General features: G+C 33.8%; 1 protein-coding gene across 4 annotated transcripts in view; it reads left to right on the top strand.

The window, feature by feature from the left end:
* The window catches only part of LOC128889454 (unconventional myosin-Va), a 56,830-nt gene that overhangs the window by 24,260 nt on the left and 9,659 nt on the right, over nt 1–22,911 (top strand). For 3 of the 4 annotated variants that reach the window (XM_054147098.1, XM_054147100.1, XM_054147097.1), the window contains exons 2-14: nt 6,494–6,579; nt 7,671–8,095; nt 8,948–9,248; nt 14,040–14,357; nt 15,362–15,850; nt 16,306–16,512; nt 17,265–17,387; nt 17,484–17,782; nt 18,525–19,143; nt 19,232–19,423; nt 20,423–20,785; nt 21,976–22,275; nt 22,362–22,467. In XM_054147098.1, coding sequence (XP_054003073.1) covers nt 6,517–6,579; nt 7,671–8,095; nt 8,948–9,248; nt 14,040–14,357; nt 15,362–15,850; nt 16,306–16,512; nt 17,265–17,387; nt 17,484–17,782; nt 18,525–19,143; nt 19,232–19,423; nt 20,423–20,785; nt 21,976–22,275; nt 22,362–22,467 — 3,805 coding nt within the window. In that variant the 5' untranslated portion in view covers nt 6,494–6,516. The remainder of the gene's footprint in view (nt 1–6,493; nt 6,580–7,670; nt 8,096–8,947; nt 9,249–14,039; nt 14,358–15,361; nt 15,851–16,305; nt 16,513–17,264; nt 17,388–17,483; nt 17,783–18,524; nt 19,144–19,231; nt 19,424–20,422; nt 20,786–21,975; nt 22,276–22,361; nt 22,468–22,911) is intronic. The other variant, XM_054147099.1, reaches the window with a different exon arrangement.

Genomic DNA, 22,911 nt, shown 5'->3' with positions numbered 1-22,911 from the left:
CAAATATAACGACCTATAGTTAAAGGTTATTCAAGATTACACAGGCCGACTGTAATAGAAAATAAATTGTTTCAAGGTACTTTTAAAATATGATTGAATAATACATCAAACAATTGTATATAATTTATATATTTTATATAAGAAACTACACAAAATGAAAGTGGAAAATGGAAATGCTTTGGAAATGGTCATTCGACCAACTGTGGTAGGTTTACTGTTAAATATTAAATATTTTATATGAATTTACTGCGATGTTGCAAATGACGTGCAAAGGACAATCGTTGTAACACGTTTAAAAATTACCTAATTTCTTAAGATGCGTCCACTGGTAACTCGTAATTGTGTAACTTGATGTTGCAAAGTCAGCGATCGACTAACCTCGAGACGCAAAAATAAAAACAATTACGGTGAGCGTAACGTGGCATTAGTGAGCATTTCTCAACGGTCGTGAAATGGTTTTCGTGGTGAACGTTTGAAATGAGAACGAGTGCATCCAGTTTCAGAGATGTAAAATTGTTTAATTCTATAAATTCATAATTTGGTAAATTTTAAACGCGTGAGCCAGTTTCCGCGGTGTTACATGTATTAACACTTTGTTAAACGCACAGTTTCTGTAAACTACACGCAATAACGTGGCTTAACTTAACATTTACAGCTTATACAATATAATAATTACTATAAACAAAGTATAATAGTTACTATAACATTTTGGTTTGCTAATATTATGTACACAATTATTTTACATACTACGGTACATTAAAAAATGTAACTTATATAACAAAATAAATATCCACACTCTATGAATTTTTCAAATAAATATTTGCACAGGCATTACTTACACCAAGGTAATAAATAGAAATCAAAATATTCGAGACTTAAGGAAGGAGACATCGAGATTTTTTGCATTAAGTCGAGTACGCAATGTATACAAACATTTTCGGGAACATTTAGTTGCCTTTTGGACATTACTGATTGCGAGTGTTATAAGCTGCGATAATTATGGTAAGAAGTTAATATTTACCTAAAACCGAGAAAGATAGAATAATTGAAATATTTAAAGTGGTCACAGAAAAATTGGCATTGCAAAAGTGTTTGGCGTGAATCATTCTATTATTACGAAAATTATAAAACGATTTAAGGAATATAGAACATTTACAACGGCACCTCGAATCGGTAAATCGCGAAATCAAGTGAAAAGCTAGACCGTTGAATTCCACGACTCTCTAAACGCAATCGTAAACATTAGCAGCAAGATAATTAACTACCGTTTACTAAAACTACTTGTTTCTAAAACCAGAGAGACCGATTGGAGTTCACCAAGAAACGTATTAACACTTTGCTGACCGGTTACAAGTATACTCGTGTGTACATTTATAATATATAATAAAAGAGCATTTATTAAGACGAATTCAGCGACTTACCATACGGGATCATGTACCGTACATATTACTTTATAGTAATATAAAGCCTTAAAATGGGAATTTGTAGTCAGTAAAGTTAACCTCCACTTCAAGGCATTATATTACAATAAATAACCAAATATGATCGGTCGAAAAATTTGGTTAAACAAATGCTATCTTATTATGTATAAGGATATATAAAATTTCACTTAATAAAATTAATTTGTTTGTGAAATCTCTCTCACTACTTCACTTACAAAAAAACTATTTAGTCAAATAATTTGTCCCTTTGTACGAAATAACTTTTGCAAAAACATTTGTTTTCATCTTCATCCCCTCAGAATATATTTAACCATTCTAATCTAAACGAAACATGCTGTATAATATATATTATTTTGCAAAAACATTTGTTTTCATCTTCATCCCCTCAGAATATATTCAACCATTCTGATTTAAACGAAGCATCCAGTATAAAAATATATATAATAACGGTGAAGCTAGTAATACGAGTATTATCTTGTTTGTCTTTTTATATTTTGTTCTTGGTGTCCTTCAACCAGTTTCTTGCGTAACAGTTGACACGCAAGATTGGATCGTGAGAGTTCAGGGTTAGTTTTCACACCGTTCCAAGCGTAGTTAACTCACCTATCGCGAACGTATCGTCGTCCCGCTAAAAGATAGTACCTACACGGTATGAAAATGGCCCTATCTTCAGTGGTCTCTCCAACCAGTTCTTCGAAGGATAGATATCAGGGAAAAGGGAAACGGTGTGGGAATGAAAAAGTTTCGAGGGAACGTTGAACTTTACCGTTGCTCGATATTCGTTCAGATCACGTAATCCTTCTTTTGTCTGAACGTTATGCTCGGTAACAGTACACGTTGTCATTTCGTGCCTGGTCTGTATCATAGCACGGAATGCCGAAGTACAATTTCGTGAATACCGTTACCGATTCCTTTGTTTCCCGAAGAAAAACATCAGTTCACTCGTGTACATTTCACACAAAGAATCGCTGCGACGCGACGCGGGGCAAGATGTAGTTCGCGGCACGACAAAAATCAATATGTAGGTGTTTACTTCCTCTTCTTTTAATTATATATGGAATATAAGAAAGTAGTTAAACAATTTATTAATTAGTAACATTCGTATCTAACAGAGTGTACAACTAGATGAATGTAATGTATGAAACGAAATGATGAAATGACCAATTAGAGCGACAAAAGTAAAATTATTTTAAGATAATAATGATGATGATAATGATAACGATAATAATAAAACTATTACGCGTGTTTCACTTTCGCTACCACTACTTACACTTTCATTATGACTTAAACTTTCAAAATAAACGACATATATATATATATATATATTAGGATCAACATCAAGAAAAGATATTTTATTACCCGAAAATTCCCTTATCCGAACAGGGATAATTAAAGATCTACAACACTGACAAGTATGTCTCTCGACTTTACTTTCATTCAGTTGTTGTGATTTTCTCATTTCTTATAAAGAAATATCCGTTGAACCGTGAAGCGTAAAATTCGGTGTGCCACACACTGTACACATTTCACTAGGTGAAAATTACTCGCAGACTAACGATTTTCGATTTATTGCTCCCTGGATTTGAACACTGTGGTCATGCTCGCGGAGCGACGCGTTTTCCTGTTTGCGGTTAAGAAGTAATAACAGTTAACACGATAACCAATCCCGATTTGGCGCACTCAGCGTAGAAATCGATATGGCCGTATTGCCGACCTCATTTTCATACGTAGCACCACTCGCAAAAAAGGAAAAGCGGGTCATCTTTTCAGAAGAAGGAGAATTAGATGCTAAGTAATTAACTCGTACGAGCTCGCTTGAGTAGTTGAAATACGTGCTTCGTGCGTGAAACCATGATTACAGAACTGGGGGCTTGTTCGACGCGTGAAACTTTTTTTTAAATATGAGTTTAATGTTCCATCACTTACGTGGTTATTAGTGACGAACCAGATGAGCGCTATAAGTAAGTAGACACGTTGAAATAATTATATAAAGGAGCTGTTATCGTATGATCGTAAGAAAAAAACAGTTTTTGTTAAAAATTTTTATTTCACATAACAAGTAGTTGTGTAATAATGGTTAACGTTTTTAAACATAATAGTAGATACATTGTTTTTTGTTTATTTTGGATGATTATTTTTATTGATATAACCACGGGAAATTTGTCCTTTTCGCCGTAACTTGACATTGGATCATCCGAAAGCAAAAAATCAATCATTTTTTAATAACGTATTATCTAACAAGGAGACCTTATGGACCTGATGTCACGGACTTTGATACAATTTTTTTGGGTTATTCTACAGCAAAAATAAGTATTGTGTGCAAAAAGATTTGTACCAACGTTTCTTCGTTTTAGAGAAAAAAAAAAAAATACTTTTCACAGCTGATAACCCAAGTGTTCAACTAACACTACATAAACACATAAACACTACACACACTAACACGAACATAAATATTAGCGGCGGCTAAAGCGCAAGTTAGTGGGACGTATGCTTTTTTTGTCTCATATTCAATCCCCTGACCGTCAAATTTTATTATTACTCAAATTCAAAGTAGACGATTTTGTACGTGTTAGCAAATTCAAAATGATCTTCGAAAAACTAAAACTGTTCGATATACAAAAAACTGATCCACCGAAGCATTTAGAATTGTTAAAACACAGAGATCTCATCCCGTGGAACAAATGGCATACAATAAACTTGGAAAATTGTTGTAGGACACTTTTTAACTGTTCACCCGTATTCGTGTAACATATTTCCCTTTTTCGCACTTTTGTGGTTTTTTGTATCCTTTTCCAGCAAGTTCAACCAAAAAAAAACTATGATTAAACGAGAAAAATTTCTTCCTTGGTCCGGGATTGAACACGAGTTAAAAAATCGTTACCCCAGTAACCTGCGCCTTAGCAACCACAGCTAGTGAAACATTTGTTACATTTTTGCATATTTAATATATCAATTAAATATCTCGTAATCTTTTTTATTTCTTTTTTCTGAAAAACGAAGAAGCATTGTTACAAATCTTTTTATACACAAAATTTATTAGTATCGCAGAATAATCCCAAGGTTTAAGTATAAGTTGTAGAGAGGTCTTTTAAAAAACAATAATTTTGCGCAAAATGGCAACGTTTCGAACACATTCTAGTCTTGAAGAACGCTCATTTCTCATGTATAAAAAAAAATAGGCTTTAAAAAAAAAACCTCTCAATAGCACTTAGATAATTAAATACGTGATTCAAAAATGCTTGTGTTTTCAATATCGGACAAACATAGGATACTCATGTTTGAAAAAGATAAAGCCAAAACTTCGTTAATTTAAGGTATTTTTAAATACAAAAATTGCGACACATGCACTAACAAACGTTCTTTCGAATACCTTTAAACTTATTATCAGAAAATTTTCCGTTTGTTCACAAAAAATTCATAAATATACTCCCTTTTTCGAACTATCCTGGGTAAGGCTTTTCCATTAATAATACTTTTATAAAGACATTACGACGACCATAAAAATGTTAATTTTCAGTAGCTAGTCGAACTCGATACAGCAAGAAAGATCGCTGCCGCCTGCAACCAACGAGTCGCTCGTGCTGAATAAATAAAACTGGCTGCAAGGGTGGCTCGGGTCTTCTGTGCTTGGAAAAATTGGTGTCATACAGGATAAGACTACTGTACATAACCCCTTAAGGCAGTCTTTTCCAAAGTAGGAGATGCAATCCCTAAAGAGGGGCAGCTTGTAATCCAAAGAGGGGCGCGAAAGAAACTATTTAATATACATAGAAGAATGTGGATAATTTAAACATCTCCTTTTATTAATACATTGTCCACTAGAATTTAACAACCGTAGGAATATATTTTTTCCAACCACTTTAAATCGCTTAATTTGACGTAGAAAGATGGGTTATAGTCAGATAAGAGTGTCAGATATTAAACCTGTTCTAATTGAAATGTAAATAAGAAATAACTATTTGAAATAATTAACTTTGGACCGTTATTTTCAATATAGTTATTTGAAAATAAGAATATCAATTCATTCGAAATAATAACTATTTCTAATAACGAATTATTTCGTTATTTTTTATTCTAAATTTGATAACAGAAATAATCCATAACATAACGTGCAACAGAAAGAATTTATTTTATGAAAACTTTACAGCCATTTTTTTTTAACGAAACTCTGTTCAAAAAGTTCATCCCTAACAGATTTTGTTTGTGACCATTTAATATTATTATTCTAAGAGAAAATAATAATCGTTTCAGTGCCAGTGGTGTCAATAATGAAACAAAGAGGTGTCACACTTCAGAAAAACGTCTCTTATAATCTCTTATCTAGCAAAAATGTGGATACATTTATTTCTTTTCGAGTTTGGATAGGAAATGTAGAATTGTTTGCGATTTCATCTTCAACGCCTTCAAATTCGATATCATCGTGCAGTTGTGATTTCACCTGATTCAATTTTGAAGAACAATTTCATAATTACTTCAAACTATTATTTCAAATAATTTTGAAATAATATATGTTATTTGGCGAAATATTTAAAATGATATTATTTCGACAGTGTACAGATGTATCACATGTACCCTGAATTCGATATGTGATACATCATTCGTATAAATGATCGACAAAACAATATGTACAAAGTTTCAAGTCCATATTCCGACTTAGTTATGTTCTTGCTCGATTTCTTCTATATTATTAAATGAAATTTTTTTTTTTAAATCTGAGACATTTTAGATAAGGCGGAATATTTAACAGAATTTTTTCAGATTTTTTAATTGCAATCTATGTTGTAAAAAAATAAAACTATAACAAAAGTGAAAGACTAGTTCTGCATTGAAATCGTTAGAGCATTAAAATTCGAATCAAAAGAAGATTATCTCTCATTCGCTATTCGGAAATTCTTATTTAGATCATACCGAATATTTGGTTGAATAATACAATTTCAATAGGACAATATGCAAAGATTTTACAAGCTAAGTTTCACATACGTCGTTATGCTATCTTTTATGCGACATATTTTTAAATCTTTTAATTTCCGTCTGTTGTACATTTCTTACAGGTACTTTCAACTTAGGAGTGAAAATGGGGAAGTATACACGAAAAACAGAACGAAACGTTATTTGTACGGAACAAATTTTAAACGAGGTTAGGAGAATAAAGTAGAATAAATTAAAGAGAAAGTAAAAGATTTGTTGCTAGTGTAATTAATCTAATATTGGAACCTACAAATTATGTATACTTTTATCTGCTTTACTGCAAAATGTTTGCTTTGCCAAAACAATAAAAATACGGGTATCCAGCATTCTCGCGAAGTACTGAAACTTTTGTTGTTCAATTATGTATGACGTTTTTGTTTGTAACGTCTTTAGCGGACATTTCGAAGTTGCTATATTAATGCTATATCATTATTCCTATCAAGTGCGTGCTCTTATTCATCCCCATCGTATTGCCTACTTTTCGATCCGTAACACGAGGAAACTTCCTTAACTCATAGTTAGACTGCAAATTTTAGGCACTCAAATACGAGCATAAATATGCTAACCATATTCAGAAATATGCATTCCTGAAGAACAAAATAGTATCGATCATTACAACAGTAATTGTACAATAATAACCAATGTTGTTCTTTTTTAAAACGTGTAAAGATTAAGTTAGGAATTCGAATGTTAATAGTAGCAGATAAAGAGATTTATATTTTTCCAAGTTCAGAAAAAGAGTTTAAGCTTAAATAAAAGTTTGTTCTATCTCCTAAACGGTATAACATGTATATTATCGTTGATGTTTCATATATTGGGTTGTCCGGAAAGTCCATGTCGATTTTTGGTAGGAGGTATACGTCTGTTTACATTGGAATGGTTGAAAACAAATAACATGCATACATCCCTTAAAAGGTGGAAAGGTTGTGGAACAAAATGGCACCTATGTAATTCGATAAATATATATATTAAAATTCAAACGTGTTTTTGAATGTTTCTTAGAAATTGCCACGAACTTTCTTGGACAACCTAATACTTTTGCATTTATAGACATTGTCATAGACTTTCCCATATTTTCATTTGCCATAAACGTATAATCATCCGCAGTTTATTTATTGGAATACTACTTCACAAAACATATTTTCCACACATCTTGCATTTGATTCCCAGAGTATGATACGTCGCAAGTGCATAAAACCTGCTGTCTATTTATAATTAATGTTATGATACGATTTTTGACAAAGGCCCTGTGTTTTCCAGGGTGGTCGAGTATGGATACCACATCCCGAGAAGGTTTGGGAGGGCGCGGTGCTCCTGGAGGATTACAAGCTAAACCAGCCGAAGTTGAAGGTCCGTACGGACGACTTGAATCAGATCAAGACGTTGGAAATAAAATCGGACGTCGACCTTCCGCCCCTGAGGAATCCCGACATACTGATAGGGGAGAACAATTTGACGTCGTTGTCGTTCCTCCACGAACCAGCCGTCCTCTACAACCTCCAGATACGGTTTCAACGACATTGCATTTATACGTACTGCGGCATCGTTTTGGTCGCCTTCAATCCGTACAATGAGTTACCCATTTACGGAAATGACACGATCTGGGCGTACAGAGGTCAGGCGATGGGCGATCTGGAGCCTCATATATTCGCCGTCGCAGAGGAGGCGTACACGAAATTGGAAAGGTTCGGCTGTTTCTTTCTACCATAGATTTTCTTCAACAAAAGCTTGTTTTCTACGTAAAAGTGCAATCTATACGTAAACAATAAGAAAATGGACACAATTTGACAATTTCTATTTTTTCATGGCGATGGAAGAAATATTCGTGTTCTATTTTAGCCGAAAAAAATCAAAGTTTTTCATAAATATTGGCTCGTAACAGTTAAACTATTGAACCGATTGGAAAATAATGTTTGAAATTCGATTACCTTTAAAATGACGTCTTGCGCGACTCAATCGGATGTTTCTAACTCGAGATATGACCTAAAATGTGAACGTATGTCAGAAAAAAATCGAGAAAAAATTCAAAAATTCATATAAAAAAAACTTATCCATAGAACAATTTTTTCTTGCGATTTTCGAGTTTAAATTATTCATAATTTTATTTCAAAATTGTATCTGTAACCATTACTAAACAATATGAAGCATAATTCCATTTCATAGTTTATACTGTAATTATTATTTAACGATGTTAAACAACACTTCAGTTTATAATCCAAGTTTAATTATTATTGAACCATATTAAATATAATTTCACTTTATAATTTAGAATTGTAATCAATATTAGACAATATATTTAAATATTAATTATTATTCAATAATATCAAGGAGAATTTTATTTTATAATCCAGATTGTAGTCTTTTTGGCACGATATGAAACATAATTCCATTTTGTAGTTTATATTGTAATCATTATTCAATGATATTAAGCAAAATTTATTTGGTCGAACTTTTTAGATAAATTAATATTTTTGTTCCTCTCTGCTAGTGAGAAACTTTAACTTAAATAATTATACATTGTTGTAACGCAAACGTAGGGAGGGTCACGATCAATCCATCATCGTCTCCGGGGAGTCTGGGGCAGGAAAAACGGTATCCGCAAAATATACGATGCGATATTTTGCAACTGTCGGCGGTTCCACAACGGAAACTCAAGTCGAAAAGAAAGTCCTCGCCTCTTTACCGATCATGGAGGCGATCGGCAATGCGAAGACAACGAGAAACGATAATTCCTCAAGGTTCGGAAAGTTTATCGAAATTCAATTTAATAAACATTATCACATAACCGGGGCCAGTATGAGGACATATCTTCTCGAAAAGTCGAGGGTTGTTTTCCAGGTATGCCAATCTATACAATTTCAACGCTCGCACGGTGGTTAAAACTCATGAAACAGGTTTAGTTTGTTATATTGTGCCCTAAGTTTCTCCATTGAGGTTTTTAGTATACGTGTTATTTATCCCATGAATTCAATACAGTATTTCACTACTCTATCACATTTTCATTTGTTGATAGAAAGTTTAAACCTTTGTTAAAATTGATTCGATATTCTATTTATGGTCTTAGGCAATTTTTCGGTCATTCTTATTAGGTCCTCTTTTGCTACATACCTATAAGATTAATAATTGAGGTTAGTATTTATTATTAAGGAATAAATGGTCGATTATAATACACATACCTGTTTGTGTATCATTATTTCAATGTATGTCACATGTTTTTATAAGCATACAGAACTGCCCAGTTAACTCTTGGATAACCATCGAAGCTAGTGAAACTCTATTAACCATCTCTAAAAGAATGTGCTTGATTTTTTCTTATGGAGCAATTGTATGCCTTTTTGTATGTATATTACCTCAAATTGTTGATATTACAGATAAGTAGGTAGTTGTAGGATATCTAATAGAAAGAGTCGCAAATGTTCACTAGGCTTGCATAGACTAGAATAAATATAATAGTATGAAACAAACTTAATATATGTTATTGATTCAATGAAATATCAGAATTTATTAATTGCACTTCACAGAACTTATTTAATTAATAACATATTATCAAAAATTATATTTTTGTTTAAAATTCTTACCCCTTTTAAACAATAATTGATTGAAATTATATTAATTAATATATCAAATTAGATTGTTTAACCGAGACTATTTTATACATTTATGTACACTTTTGCGTTTATCATGAAATTCTCGTCAGCATCAGTAAATCATTTGAATACTAAATATAACACACAAATAGTATATATGTGTGTTTTGTTTTTAGAAAAATGAAAAATGCTATCAAAAGTTTAGATAGTAGTGTATTTCAATAAGGCTGAAAGCAAAAATAGCACTGTTATTTCATAACGAGAAAATGTCAAAAAAGAAGCGAATAATATGATAAAGAAAATTTTTGTATGAAGTTGACATTTTTCGAGGTTGCAAAATTATCATGCTTTTTCTTTTTTTTTTTTAAATAGTATGACGCACTTCTGTTGCAGTATTATCATAAACATTAAAAGAAAATTGAACCACTGATAATACATATATTGATCTTTGAATGACCTTCTGAAAAGCTATTTTTATAAAATCATAATTTAACGTATATGGGCAATTTAATGTTTATCGATTCAATATTACTAAATGTACAAGAATAGAATATCGCAAAGCGTGTTCGAAATTACTTGAGTATCAAAGTGCATGTCACAATGAAGCTCAGTGACACCTTCCAGTATAATGCACAGGATATTTTAGTTTGTAAGTCAGAGAAAAATTGTTGATCCTTGTATACATTTATTAAATATCCTATATAATGTAAATAATTTTAATGTTGTTATTGAAATGCCTCTGTACGTTACGCCATTATTATATAAAAACACCTCAGAAGGTCAGTCAAAGGCTAACATACATAGTATACATATTTTACATGGGTTGCAATATTATAGTAATAAATTTGTACTATTTTAGTATAAAAAAAAGTGGGTAACTTTAAAATTGTGGAAAATGCATAAGAAAATGTGTATTCTAGCAAGTGAAAAACTACAATGATGAATTAGAGACACAAAGTAATGAAGAAAACATACTGTTTCACGTCGTATCATTATCCGTGATAAAGTACTTCCCCTTGAGAAAAATTTTTGCGTTTACTAGGAGTGAACGAGATTGAGATTATATATGTATAATTATATAATTCGACAAGATATGTTGTTCTGTAAAATGTAAATTACACTGTCCAACGCGATTTTTTTTCCGCGATATCCACTAGGTGATTCTTATAGGGTTCCTCGTCCTAAATATGAATCCGAAAGTGAAATTGCTCCATCACCCTTAGTTTTCAAGAAATTCGCGATTTTGTAAATACGGTCGATTTTTAGAAAAAACGTAGTACTACTTGAAAACTACGAACGTTAGAAAGTTCTATTTAGTCTTAAACGATAGAGGAGTGTTTTCTGAATATAATGACATGTTCCTTTAAAATTATCTGCTCCTTTGACTGCCTGTAAATGAACACCGAAGTTCGAAAAGGTGATGATGCGTGAATTTTTCACGAAATACTTTTGTATTTTAATGAAGAGTTATTCACCTAGGTCGATTTTACACTACGTTATCGGATTCTGCAAACATTTCTGAAGAGAAAACCACCCGCGGCAAATGTTGGAACGGTTTCTAATCCATACGGTTTGACAAAACGTCAACTCGGAACGCATGAACGGTGTTTTGCCGCTGCACAGCCATTGCTCGCTATGTTTCGGTCAGTCAGGGCCGTCGCTACGGGATTCGCCTAATCGGTGCCACGCGCTATCGGTTTTTGTGTTACATTAACATGTTCCAGATAAGTAATTCTTCATTTTTAATATTTCATTTATACTGCAACTCAACAAAACGGAGACAATTGTCCACTGTTTAAATTTTAATCATTAATTTCCCGTTTTTGTATCTTCAATTATTCGACTTTTGGTAATTTGGTATTGAGCAAACATTATGTATATCTAAATTGAATTATTTAACAATTAATTCAATCTATAATTGTATATTTTGTTGTTAATTTTTAATGAAAACTGCTATCTATAAAAAATCTCTCTTTAGAGCAGAGTTTACTCCTCAAATACTAACTTAAATAACAAAAGATTAAAGTATCGAAAAGTAGAAACATTAAGCTTTAAATTGGTTTTCTATTCGTCAATGTGGGGCGAATTTTAACGAAGTTACGAGAATTTGATGGTTATTATTCAAGCACGTGGCGACGATTGTACAGAACGCATGACGACGGTCCTGATTCACCGATATAAGGCGAGCGAAGCCTGCGAGCGAAGCCTGCTTATTCACGATCAATAAAATTATAGTTTGTTCTTAATTAATTAATTTTTTTATTAAATACCAAAGATACATTACAAATAAGGAAAAATATTACACATTTTTATGTGTAAAAAAAAATTCTATTTGTAGTAGTAATTTTCTTCGATTGTGTGAGGAATAACATACTGATATATGACAAAGGGGGTGACCAAGGTATGATAAAGATTAAGAACTACTGGCGCAAAAAAAGCTCCTAACAAATTAGACTAAATACTTGGATTTTGGAACATTGATAAAGTCTATAATAGGACATTTGCAAATGCATATTTGGTTTGAAGGCAGTTTAAGCACTTCCGGCGAAGATAAACAAGTGCACATTGCTGGAGAGCAAATAAGGCTATAATTTTGAGAACAAGGTCAAGTAAAGTACAGTTCATTTGAATTTTCTCCATTGTTTCCTTTTAGGTTTTTCTCTCTTTTTTATTAGAAAAGTAAACTCAAGTTACAATATGAAAAAAAAGTTTCAAATTCAATTTAATCACCATACATATTTTTTCCTAAATATAATGTTTATCACACATTCTACGATGGAAAATACTTGAAAAGGATCTAAAGAAATAGAAAAGTAGTTTTTCTTAACTAACTTGAATTTACTTTCCTGATTAAAATGAAGAAATCTACAGACAAATGATCTAACGATATTGGGAATAAAATATAGATTGCTTCTTTATACATAATTTCTTCACTGTTTTTGTGTCGACCCGTTAATAAAATGAGTCCATATATGTCAGAATACGACATGCACTAGACAGAGATGAGATTGGACTAGCAGGTTTGATGAAATGTAGTTTATCTCCTTATACTCCTAGTTCTATCGCATAATCTAGGAGATTATACCATAATTGGTCAGACTCGCCAATCAACATCTCAATTGTACACAGTACGATAAATTAAATTAGATTAAATTACATTAAATTACATTAAATTACATTAATTTAAATAAATAAAATAAAAATATTCACTGCCCTTAAAAACCTGTAATTAAATTAAACGTTCAAGACTATTAATTCCTTGCTGCACCATCTAGTCTGATAAAATGCAAACCATAATGACGGACACCAAACAATAAAAAGTGATTGATAGGAATACATGCTCACAGAATTGAAAAGAGTAACATTTTTGCGGTAATCTATGAAGTAGTTCTGCGCTTATTTGTTTAACGCAATATTCTATTTACGTGTTGAACATTTTTCAACAGTACTTTTGTTTCTTTTTCTTTATATATAATGTTCTTTGCAATATGCTTCTTTTATTAAACGATATGTCAGATTCTCATAATTATATTGTATTAGAAAAAGGAAAAAACAAAACAAAATGAAGGACAAATTATTAGCAACACCGAACGCTCGCTTTGTAACTTAGATTATAGAAAATTCGTATCGACTTTCGCAACTCAATGGTAAGTACTGAACTACGGTTGTAACCGAGTTCTTTCTTTGGTTTCTCTGCTGTTAAGTATGTTTAAACTCTAACTATTATTAGCTACCTCTATTAGCTGTTATGTCGAAACTTGACACCACGAGCTATTTCATGGTATTTACATGTGGCCTGAAAATAAGATTACGAGTCTCGCTCAGAATATTCGCATTTGATTTGAAATTGTGACCACGGATGAGAGTTGAAAAAGTATGGGCGAGGGGTTGAACTACGTACTTATCTTTATAAGTATTGAAATCATAAAGTGTAACTCTAGGGAGACCCAAGGTACACGTGTGTGTTTCGTCGACGACCGTGCGAGTGTTAATTATCACGTAATCGTGAGAAACGAAACGTTTAAACTGTACTATTATCTAGGCAAACGAGGAAAGAAACTACCACGTCTTTTACCAAATGTGTGCAGCCGCTGCGCGGTTTCCTCATTTACATTTGAGCCACCAGAATGATTTTCACTACCTGAAACAAGGAAATAATCCGGTGATAGACGGCGTCGAGGACTTGGCGTGTTTCGAGGAGACAATAAACGCGCTCACCATGCTCGGATTCACGTCCAAACAGCAAGACGATATGCTTCGTATTTTAGCGGCCATAATGCACATAGGGAATATTGATATACGGAGCGCCGAAACTCAGAATTCGAGCAACGAAAAGGACACCGAAGCCAGCTACATTCACGTAAATATAAGTTCTTTATTTCCGGTCAAAATTTGTTCCGATATTCGTCGTGAACATATTGCAATGCTATCTACTTAACACTTTAGCTACCACTCTATTTATTAGGGGGACTAGTAAGTAATGTCGTTTCTTTTATATTAAATTCAAATAAATAAATTTATAACATGTTTTTGTTTTTAATCAATTATGTAATCGCCCTCTTTATCGACAACCTTTTGCTATCTAGTGTGCAAATTTTCAATACCTGATCGATAAAAATCAATTGGTATACGATGAACTGATAAATGATAAACAAGTATCGACATTCGTAGAAAAGACATTACTTTCTGGTCCCCCTAATAGAAAAAGTTTACAACTTAGGGGATGACTTTCTACACTACTTATGTCAGCTTAGGCTGACATTTACTCGTGCATATTGCTACTAAGTATAATTAAAATTTTCAAAGTCTCTCCAAAGTGTCTCTAGATATACCAAAGAATCTTGTCTGCTTCCTTCAATTATATGTACAAATTATAGAACTCACACAAACTATACAAGTTATAAAAATTATGTTAGTTTCAGAAACTAAACAAGTGTAAACAGATTATACAAGTTATCGAAATTAAAGTTAAAATCTATACAAGTTCTACAAATTACACAGGTTTTACAAATTATACGTATTATGCAAATTACACAAAATGAACAAATGATACAAGTAATAGAAATTATACAATAACACCGTTCTGGATTCCTCTTATTATTAAGTTTAATCTAAATTTAACCGTTTGCGCTCGAGACATTTTTCTATAGAATCATGTCCAGTCCATTTTAATAATAAATTTCTGTAAAACCAAAACCTCTACTTCGAAAAGAAACATCTATGAACATTCGTGACTCAATGTATTATTATTTCAATTAATAATTAGCTGTGTTGTGAAACAAGTAAAATTGATATTGTACGTTGAAAAAATCACTTTCAAATTACACATTACAGTAAAATGTTAATTTTGACTTAATTTTGCAGCCATCGGACAAGCATTTGTTGATCATTTGCGAGTTGCTGGGCATCGACGTGAACGCGATGCAAAAATGGCTGTGCCATAGAAAAATCGTCTCGATGAGGGAGGTTTTTCTGAAACCGATGAATGTGGAGCAGGCGATCGGCGCCAGAGACGCGCTCGCGAAACACATTTACGCGGAGCTGTTCGCTTGGATCGTTACCGGTATAAATAATTCCTTGCAATCAAAGAATAAGCCTCAGTGCTTCATCGGTGTCCTCGACATTTACGGATTCGAGACGTTCGAGATCAATTCCTTCGAACAGTTCTGCATAAATTACGCGAACGAGAAGCTTCAGCAGCAGTTCAATCAACACGTTTTCAAGCTGGAGCAGGAGGAGTATCTTAAAGAGGAAATCGAGTGGACCTTCATCGACTTCTACGACAATCAACCCTGCATCGATCTGATCGAAACGAAGCTGGGTATATTGGACCTGTTGGACGAGGAGTGCAGAGTTAGTCAAGTTTTTCATTCGTTCCTGACGTACTATAGAAACGAACGTTTACTAAATCGTAGCTGAAAATTTTCCTCCTTCTCTCTAAGAAATATCGAATTCGTTTAATGTAATTAATTCATGGATCGAATCGTCTTTTCCGTATTTCAACAATGTAGGTTACAACTTTTTTAAATACACATCGATTGAAAATTGCCGATTTTATGAAGCTTTTTTGACCTTTTATAAATCTCTAAACTTTTGTTAAATTTCACAAGACAGAGCGATTATTAAGAAATGAATTTTGATCCCTTTTATTTGGTTTACCAAACCCGTTTTGATATTTTTATAAAATGATGATTATTTATAATATTATACACATTTTGATCACGATTTTGCGAAAATTTGCTTGTGCGCGTTTCATGAATTCAGAAACCTTTGTCCACATAATTACTAACCAGCTGTTTTAATAACAGATGCCGAAAGGCTCGGACAGTTCCTGGGCAGAGAAGCTGTACGCGAAATGTAAGAAATCGAAGCACTTCGAGAAGCCACGGTTCGGTACTTCCGCTTTCCTGATTCATCATTTCGCCGATCTAGTGCAGTACGAGACAATCGGATTCTTGGAGAAGAATAGGGACACTGTTATCGAAGAGCAGGTCGACGTACTGCGAAACGGAGATGTGTGTAAAAACGTATTTTCGTTTATCGACACAATGTTCATCCTGGTTATTGTATAAAACTAAGTTAATCGATATTAATCCGAACAAGCAAAATGCAACCTCCGATCCTGTATTCAGTATCCTTCTACGCTATATTTATTATTTCACTAATCGGAAATTTGAGAACATTTCTTTTTATACAAACGAAACAAATTTTTAGATGGTTCGTAAGTAGTGACCCATTTTTCACATTTAATATTGCAAACAGAAACAAAATTTTCGCTGTACAAGACAATGTCTTTAGTTTTCACAGCAGATTTAATTCTAATCGATTCTCAGACATTTAAAATGGATAATCAAGGTGACAAGAATGATCGTCTTCGAAAATGTTTATTTAAATCATCTTGAGATTCCGTTTTAAATATTTGAAAATCAGCTAAAATTGAATATATTATTAAAACTGAAGACACGTTCTTGTAAAGTAAATAGTTACTTATCATAAAACATATTCGACTTCAATGCAAGTCTTTATTTATAGAAGAGCATTCCAGAAGAATGAACGTAAAATACCAAGTAAACAAGTAGAAACAAAAACAATTAAGAATATGTTATTAAATAAGTATTAAGCGAAACCTGTCGTACATAATTTTTAAAGACATCATCGAATTCATATTTAATACGTAATTCATAAGATACTATTATTTATATATTCTAATTAACGTTTATAAGGTTAATTTAGTCGGACGAAAATTTGACGTCGTTTATCTTTTCAGAATAAACTATTGAAGAAGCTATTCAGCGAAGAGGATCCGAAGCTTGCGGTCCCGTCGAACGTGAGGGTAAAAATCTCTGCTCAGAAACCAACATTGACCACGCCCAAGCAAAATAAGAAAACGGTAACTCTAATGGATAAGAGAATGTCACTGTTATTCATTTTATGCAAAGCGAACTTCGAGGAGGCTCAACTTATTGTTTCTGAACGAAATCTGTAGGTAGGATCGCAATTCCGAGATTCATTGAATATGCTGATGTCAACGTTAAACGCGACCACTCCGCATTACGTGCGCTGCATTAAACCGAACGATACAAAGGAAGCTTTCGAGTACAACCCCGTTCGTGCTGTGCAACAATTACGGGCTTGCGGTGTACTGGAAACCATCAGAATATCCGCGGCCGGATTCCCCAGTCAGAGAACGTACAGCGAATTCTTTCTTCGGTACAGATGCCTGTGCAGATTCAAGGATATACGACGCGACGATCTCAAAGAGACCTGCAAACGCATACTGGCAAGGTCGGTGATCTTTTTTTTCCATAACCGTTTTAACCTCTTGTGCTGGTAACTGTTTAGCGATGCGCGTGGACCAATCCATCATCACGCTGTGACTATGTGGGCGTTCTAGGCATAATTCAAAATTTCCAAATTAAACAACTTTTAACCTAAGAATCTTCAACTCGCTAAAAAATGAAGGAAGTTAAATGGGAAGTATCACATCATACTTCTTCGGTTCATAGATCTGTCTCCTTGTGGATACTTTAAATATACAGTGAGGCATTTAAAACAGGCCAGCTAAGAGTTGTTTGATTCCGAGTACCTGTATACATACGTACGTATAGGTAAATCATTTTGTACTCGAATAATTAACTTTCTACTATACATTTTAACAACTGAGAACCGTTAAACATACAATTTTAAGACATTCGGCCAGTTTGTTCAAAAACTTATAGGAACTTTTACCAACGGTAATGCAATTGAAAAAGAAGACATGAATCACCCCACGCCAATGCGTTACAGAGTAAGATCAGAGTCAGTCAAAGCGTACAATAGAGCGCAGTTAGTCAGACTGTGCGATGATCAACAAGCGCTACTTGTTGTTGATTAACAAGCGTAGGTTCCTAAGAACCTGCAAGCTACTATACCAAACTTCATCATTTATTCTAATTAAACTGTATACCTTTGAATTCTTAAACCCTTGCATTTCAGCGCTCTACATTCACCTCAAAGCCTACGATAAATTGAGATTTAAATGCTTCAGGTATATCAAGGACGAAGACAAATTCAAATTCGGCAAGACAAAGGTCCTCTTTCGGGCCGGTCAAGTGGCTTACTTGGAGAAGCTTCGGGCGGAAAGACAGCGCGATGCTTGCATCATGATACAGAAGACAGTACGCGGTCTGATATACCGTAACAGATACAGAAAGATTCGACGAGCTGTGTACGGTCTTCAGAGGTACGGGAGAGGTTATATCGCCAGGCAGAAAGCTCGAGCCGTGAGGGAAGAAAGAGCCGCGATAAAGATACAAGCGCGCGTTAAAGGATGGTTGAACAGGCGTCGATTCTTACAATTAAAACGCACAATAATTGGCATCCAGACGTATGGTAGGGGCAAAATGGCGCGGAAGAGATACGAGTTGATGAAGGACAACGCTGCCGCGACTGTAATTCAGAGATTCGCTCGCGGATACCTAGTGCGAATGGCTTGCAGACAAAAATTGAAAGACATCGTCATCGTCCAGGCGGCTGTCAGAAGGTATCTGGCGAAGAAAATGTTCCGAAGATTGAAGGCTGAAGCGAGAAGCGTGGAGCACGTCAAGTCCTTGAACAAAGGATTAGAGAAGAAGATCATCACGCTGCAGCAAAAGATCACCGAACTCGTGCGTTTCGATTTCTCGTTGCTGTTTAACTCGAGTCTTTATCAGGTCGAACATGGGAACATCGTAACTTTTTGTCATTTTTGTTTAGGCGAAAGAAAATCAAGGATTAAAGAACGTTCAGAACGAAATGGTGGACTTAAAGCACAAGCTAGAAGCACTGAAGATGGTAGAAGCCGAGAATAAAAAGTTGCACACTGCATTGCTGGAGAAGGAGAAAGTGTTGGAAAAGATGGAAGAAGCGGTGAAGATCGAAAGGGACGAAAAAATGGACATCTTACAAGTACGTAAATATGAAGTAAAATTTAAAAGAATTGAAAAATTTGAAAGAATTCCTAGGCTTATATCAAAGTTAAGAAGTTACTGTTCTTATTTTGATCAGTTTAAAAAGTATTCTCATTATTTTTTGCAGTCTAACTACTTGACATAAACTTTTGAAATTTTGCACATTTATTTATACATACATATCTTTTATTAGAATCTACACAAGATTCTATTAAATTTACAACTGCCCTACTTAATTTGTTGAGTAAGAAGAATATCAGTAAAAAAATCTATATCTGACAGAGAAAAAAAGTGCACCCTCTTAATGATAGAATGCTATGTAATATAACCTATCATATATATAATACAATGATATATAATATTTTAAATATGAAAGTATTTATTATTTTCTATAAAAGTGCCATGAACAAAAAGACTTTTTCTCAGATAATTCACAAATTTAGTATATCAAAATTCTTCTTTTAATAACGATTTATATTTGATTGATTTAAAATAGTATTACAAAAATATTTTAAGTAGAGAAAATAGCATCATATTTATTGGACTGATATATAAGGAATTAATTAGGATAAAAATTGATATTTTTAAGGCTTGTTTGTATTACTATAAGTAATAATTCGGACAAATTTCAAATCATTTCATCAATTTTAACCGGAATTAGAGTTGAAAATTTTATGTATCCACTTAAAATTTTCGAAGGTTTGGGGCACGTTTTAATCTTATAATTACGAGCTCAAATTTTACAGAAATTATTTTTTATGTATTTGCAATGTATTTAGAGGGTGCTTGAAATAGATTTCAAATCGTTAAAATAAGGACCACCGTAATATACATATCGTTTCATCATATTTGCATTTATTCCCTTAGATTACAATTATTGTGATAAGCAAGGTCGATAACATTCATATTTGTCGTCAACAGATAAACATACTTAATATATTTATGAATATAAAAGTATATATGTCGAATTGCGTTAATTTCAATGTACTTCTGTTAGGACAAGGAGAGAAGCACTCTGAAGAAGCAGAACGAGAACGAGAAGCTTCAAGAGCAGATTGAAAAGCTGCGGAAAGAGCTTTCGGTGGCTAACGAAAAACTAAAGAATAATCAACGAGGTGCTGAGGAGAACTTGAAGCACCGATTGGAACAAGAAAAGGATCTACTCCTGCTGGATCAGGATCAAGATCGTGGCGCTTATCAGAGACTGCTGAAAGAATATCACGAACTGGAGCAACATGCAGAAATGTTGGAACAGCAGCTCGCGTTGCGCGCCCCAGCGCATTCTCGTTCTCTCAGCAACGCTTCCAGTGGCAGCGGGCAAATTCTGTCTACGGAACTTCCGTCAGATGATCTGAATATCGTAAGAACCTGTCTTTTATATTTTTTAAAAATTTTTATACAGGATGACTTGTGCGAAATCTTGGAGACTATTTCTTCGAGATGTGCCAACAATAGCGAAAGGATTTTGTTTTCACCGTTAGGACATAGAGCGGCAGTTCTTACACTTTTTAAAATAAAGTCACTGTTTGGAACATTCTTAATATTTTGGAACTGTTAGCATCGGTTAGAAAGAAAATCTGACGCAAGTCTTAGTTACAAATAATTGCGGTAACCTAACAATAAGAGTTCAAACAGTGGTTTGATGAAAAATAATTGGCGTGAGTGTTCAGGCATTTCACTAAAAAATTCAACCATGTAAATATTTACACATTCGTAACATTTAAAAATAGTAAAAACTAAATATTTATACAGCAATGATCATAGAAATTGCACCAGCATAAAAGTATATTTTTATTAATATTTTTCCTTCAATTCTCGCATGACCAGTAACTGAAAGTGTCATTAGCATAGATTTGATTTATATTACAAAAATTATAGTTTATTATATAAGATACGTGGTGCAAAATCAGTACTCGCTACTGTAGGTTGTATATCTACATACTATCTAACTATCATCTACATTCAATTAGTTCATATCACTGCGCCTAAATTTTTCTTGCAAAATTATGTTTTGGTACTCATTTAACTGAAAATCTGTATACAAATTTTAAAAACGAAAGAACTCAAAGACAGGTACCTTCGCCGTTCTTAAAGGTCCCTCTGCATTCTAATGGTGAAAAAACACATTTTATCTATTTCTAATATTTCTCACAATAATGATATGTCACACTTCACATAGACCTGTATATTCAGATTTACTACTTCACCGTTGATACTAACTAATATGGCGTCTCGACGGTTTCAACGGCATTGCAGCTATAATATCTTCTTTAAGTGTCATCGTGTCATCCAAAACCATTTAACTTTCACTTATAATATATTTTTCCACTCTCAACCGTTTAGGAGGTACAGCCTGTTTTAGTTGCGTGGGACACCCTGTATATTTTGATTCCTGAAGAAGCTAGCTGCAATGCTGGCAAAACAGTATCTTATCCAAAGGGCACGGGTTATATTCTCAAACCTCAGTTAATGCCAACCATGAAGAAGTATCCTGCGAAGGTTTGAATATCTTAGATTTACTTCTTGCTTACAATTTACGTAATTTTAAAGGATCTGGGTTACGGATCGGTACGATCAACTGCTCCCTCTTCGACTAATTATTCACGAGTGGAAACGATCGACTGGAGTCAACAGCGATCGGACAGTCCGTTCGATGGAGAGGTCCAATCGCATAAATCGCCTCCCGAGTCGAATGGACCAGCACACGCGCCTGTGGATGTCGGTTTAGTCCTGAAACTTCAACAGAAATTAAAGGACGTTGAGAAAGAAAAGGGGAGATTGATAAGGATGGTAGAAGATTTGGAGCGTGACAATCCTGAAGAGACTTCAAGGACGCAGGACACGTTCAGAGTAATTATCTGCATTAGAACAAGTTTGTTTAGTCGTGGCGATAATTCGTTCGAGCGGCTTCTAACGACAAAATATTGTGTTTACAGCTTCAAGAACTCGAAATGGAGAATGCTCAATTGAAGAAAGATTTGGGTACGCTAAGAAAAAGCGTGTCCTCGGCAGGTCTGACAGGTGCACAGCAGAATCTTATGGGTAATATATTTCTATTCCTGATGGAGGAATGTATTCGTTATTTCTTTAATCGAATACTGTAACTTTGCTTATCTCTCTTTGTTTGCTTCTGTTTAATTCGCTTATTAAAATGTGCATTAACGTATGCTAATGTCTTTTCTATTTGTTTACTGTACGCTCGTGAACCGAAGCGACTTCCTTTTTATAACACGAACAAATACACTGTACATATGTACATAATTTGGAGACTTTTGCTTTCTCACTCTTTGCCCTCCATCCGCGTCAGTTACGCATTACATTGATAAAGAACATTTTCTCGCTTTATACACAGGGTGTTTCGTGATTTGCGGTACTATCGAAAAGGGTTTAATTTTCCACTTACAAGTAAGTCGAAAATATGGAATTAAAATTTGTACGTGGCTCTGTATTGTACGGGGCACCCTGTGTACATAGAATACTTTTAAA

The sequence above is a fragment of the Hylaeus anthracinus genome, unplaced genomic scaffold (genome assembly GCF_026225885.1).
Source record: "Hylaeus anthracinus isolate JK02 unplaced genomic scaffold, UHH_iyHylAnth1.0_haploid 11997, whole genome shotgun sequence".
Lineage (NCBI taxonomy): Eukaryota > Metazoa > Arthropoda > Insecta > Hymenoptera > Colletidae > Hylaeus > Hylaeus anthracinus.
The sequence above is the reverse complement of the archived record's forward strand: the minus strand, read 5'-3'. Positions and strand labels throughout refer to the sequence as shown.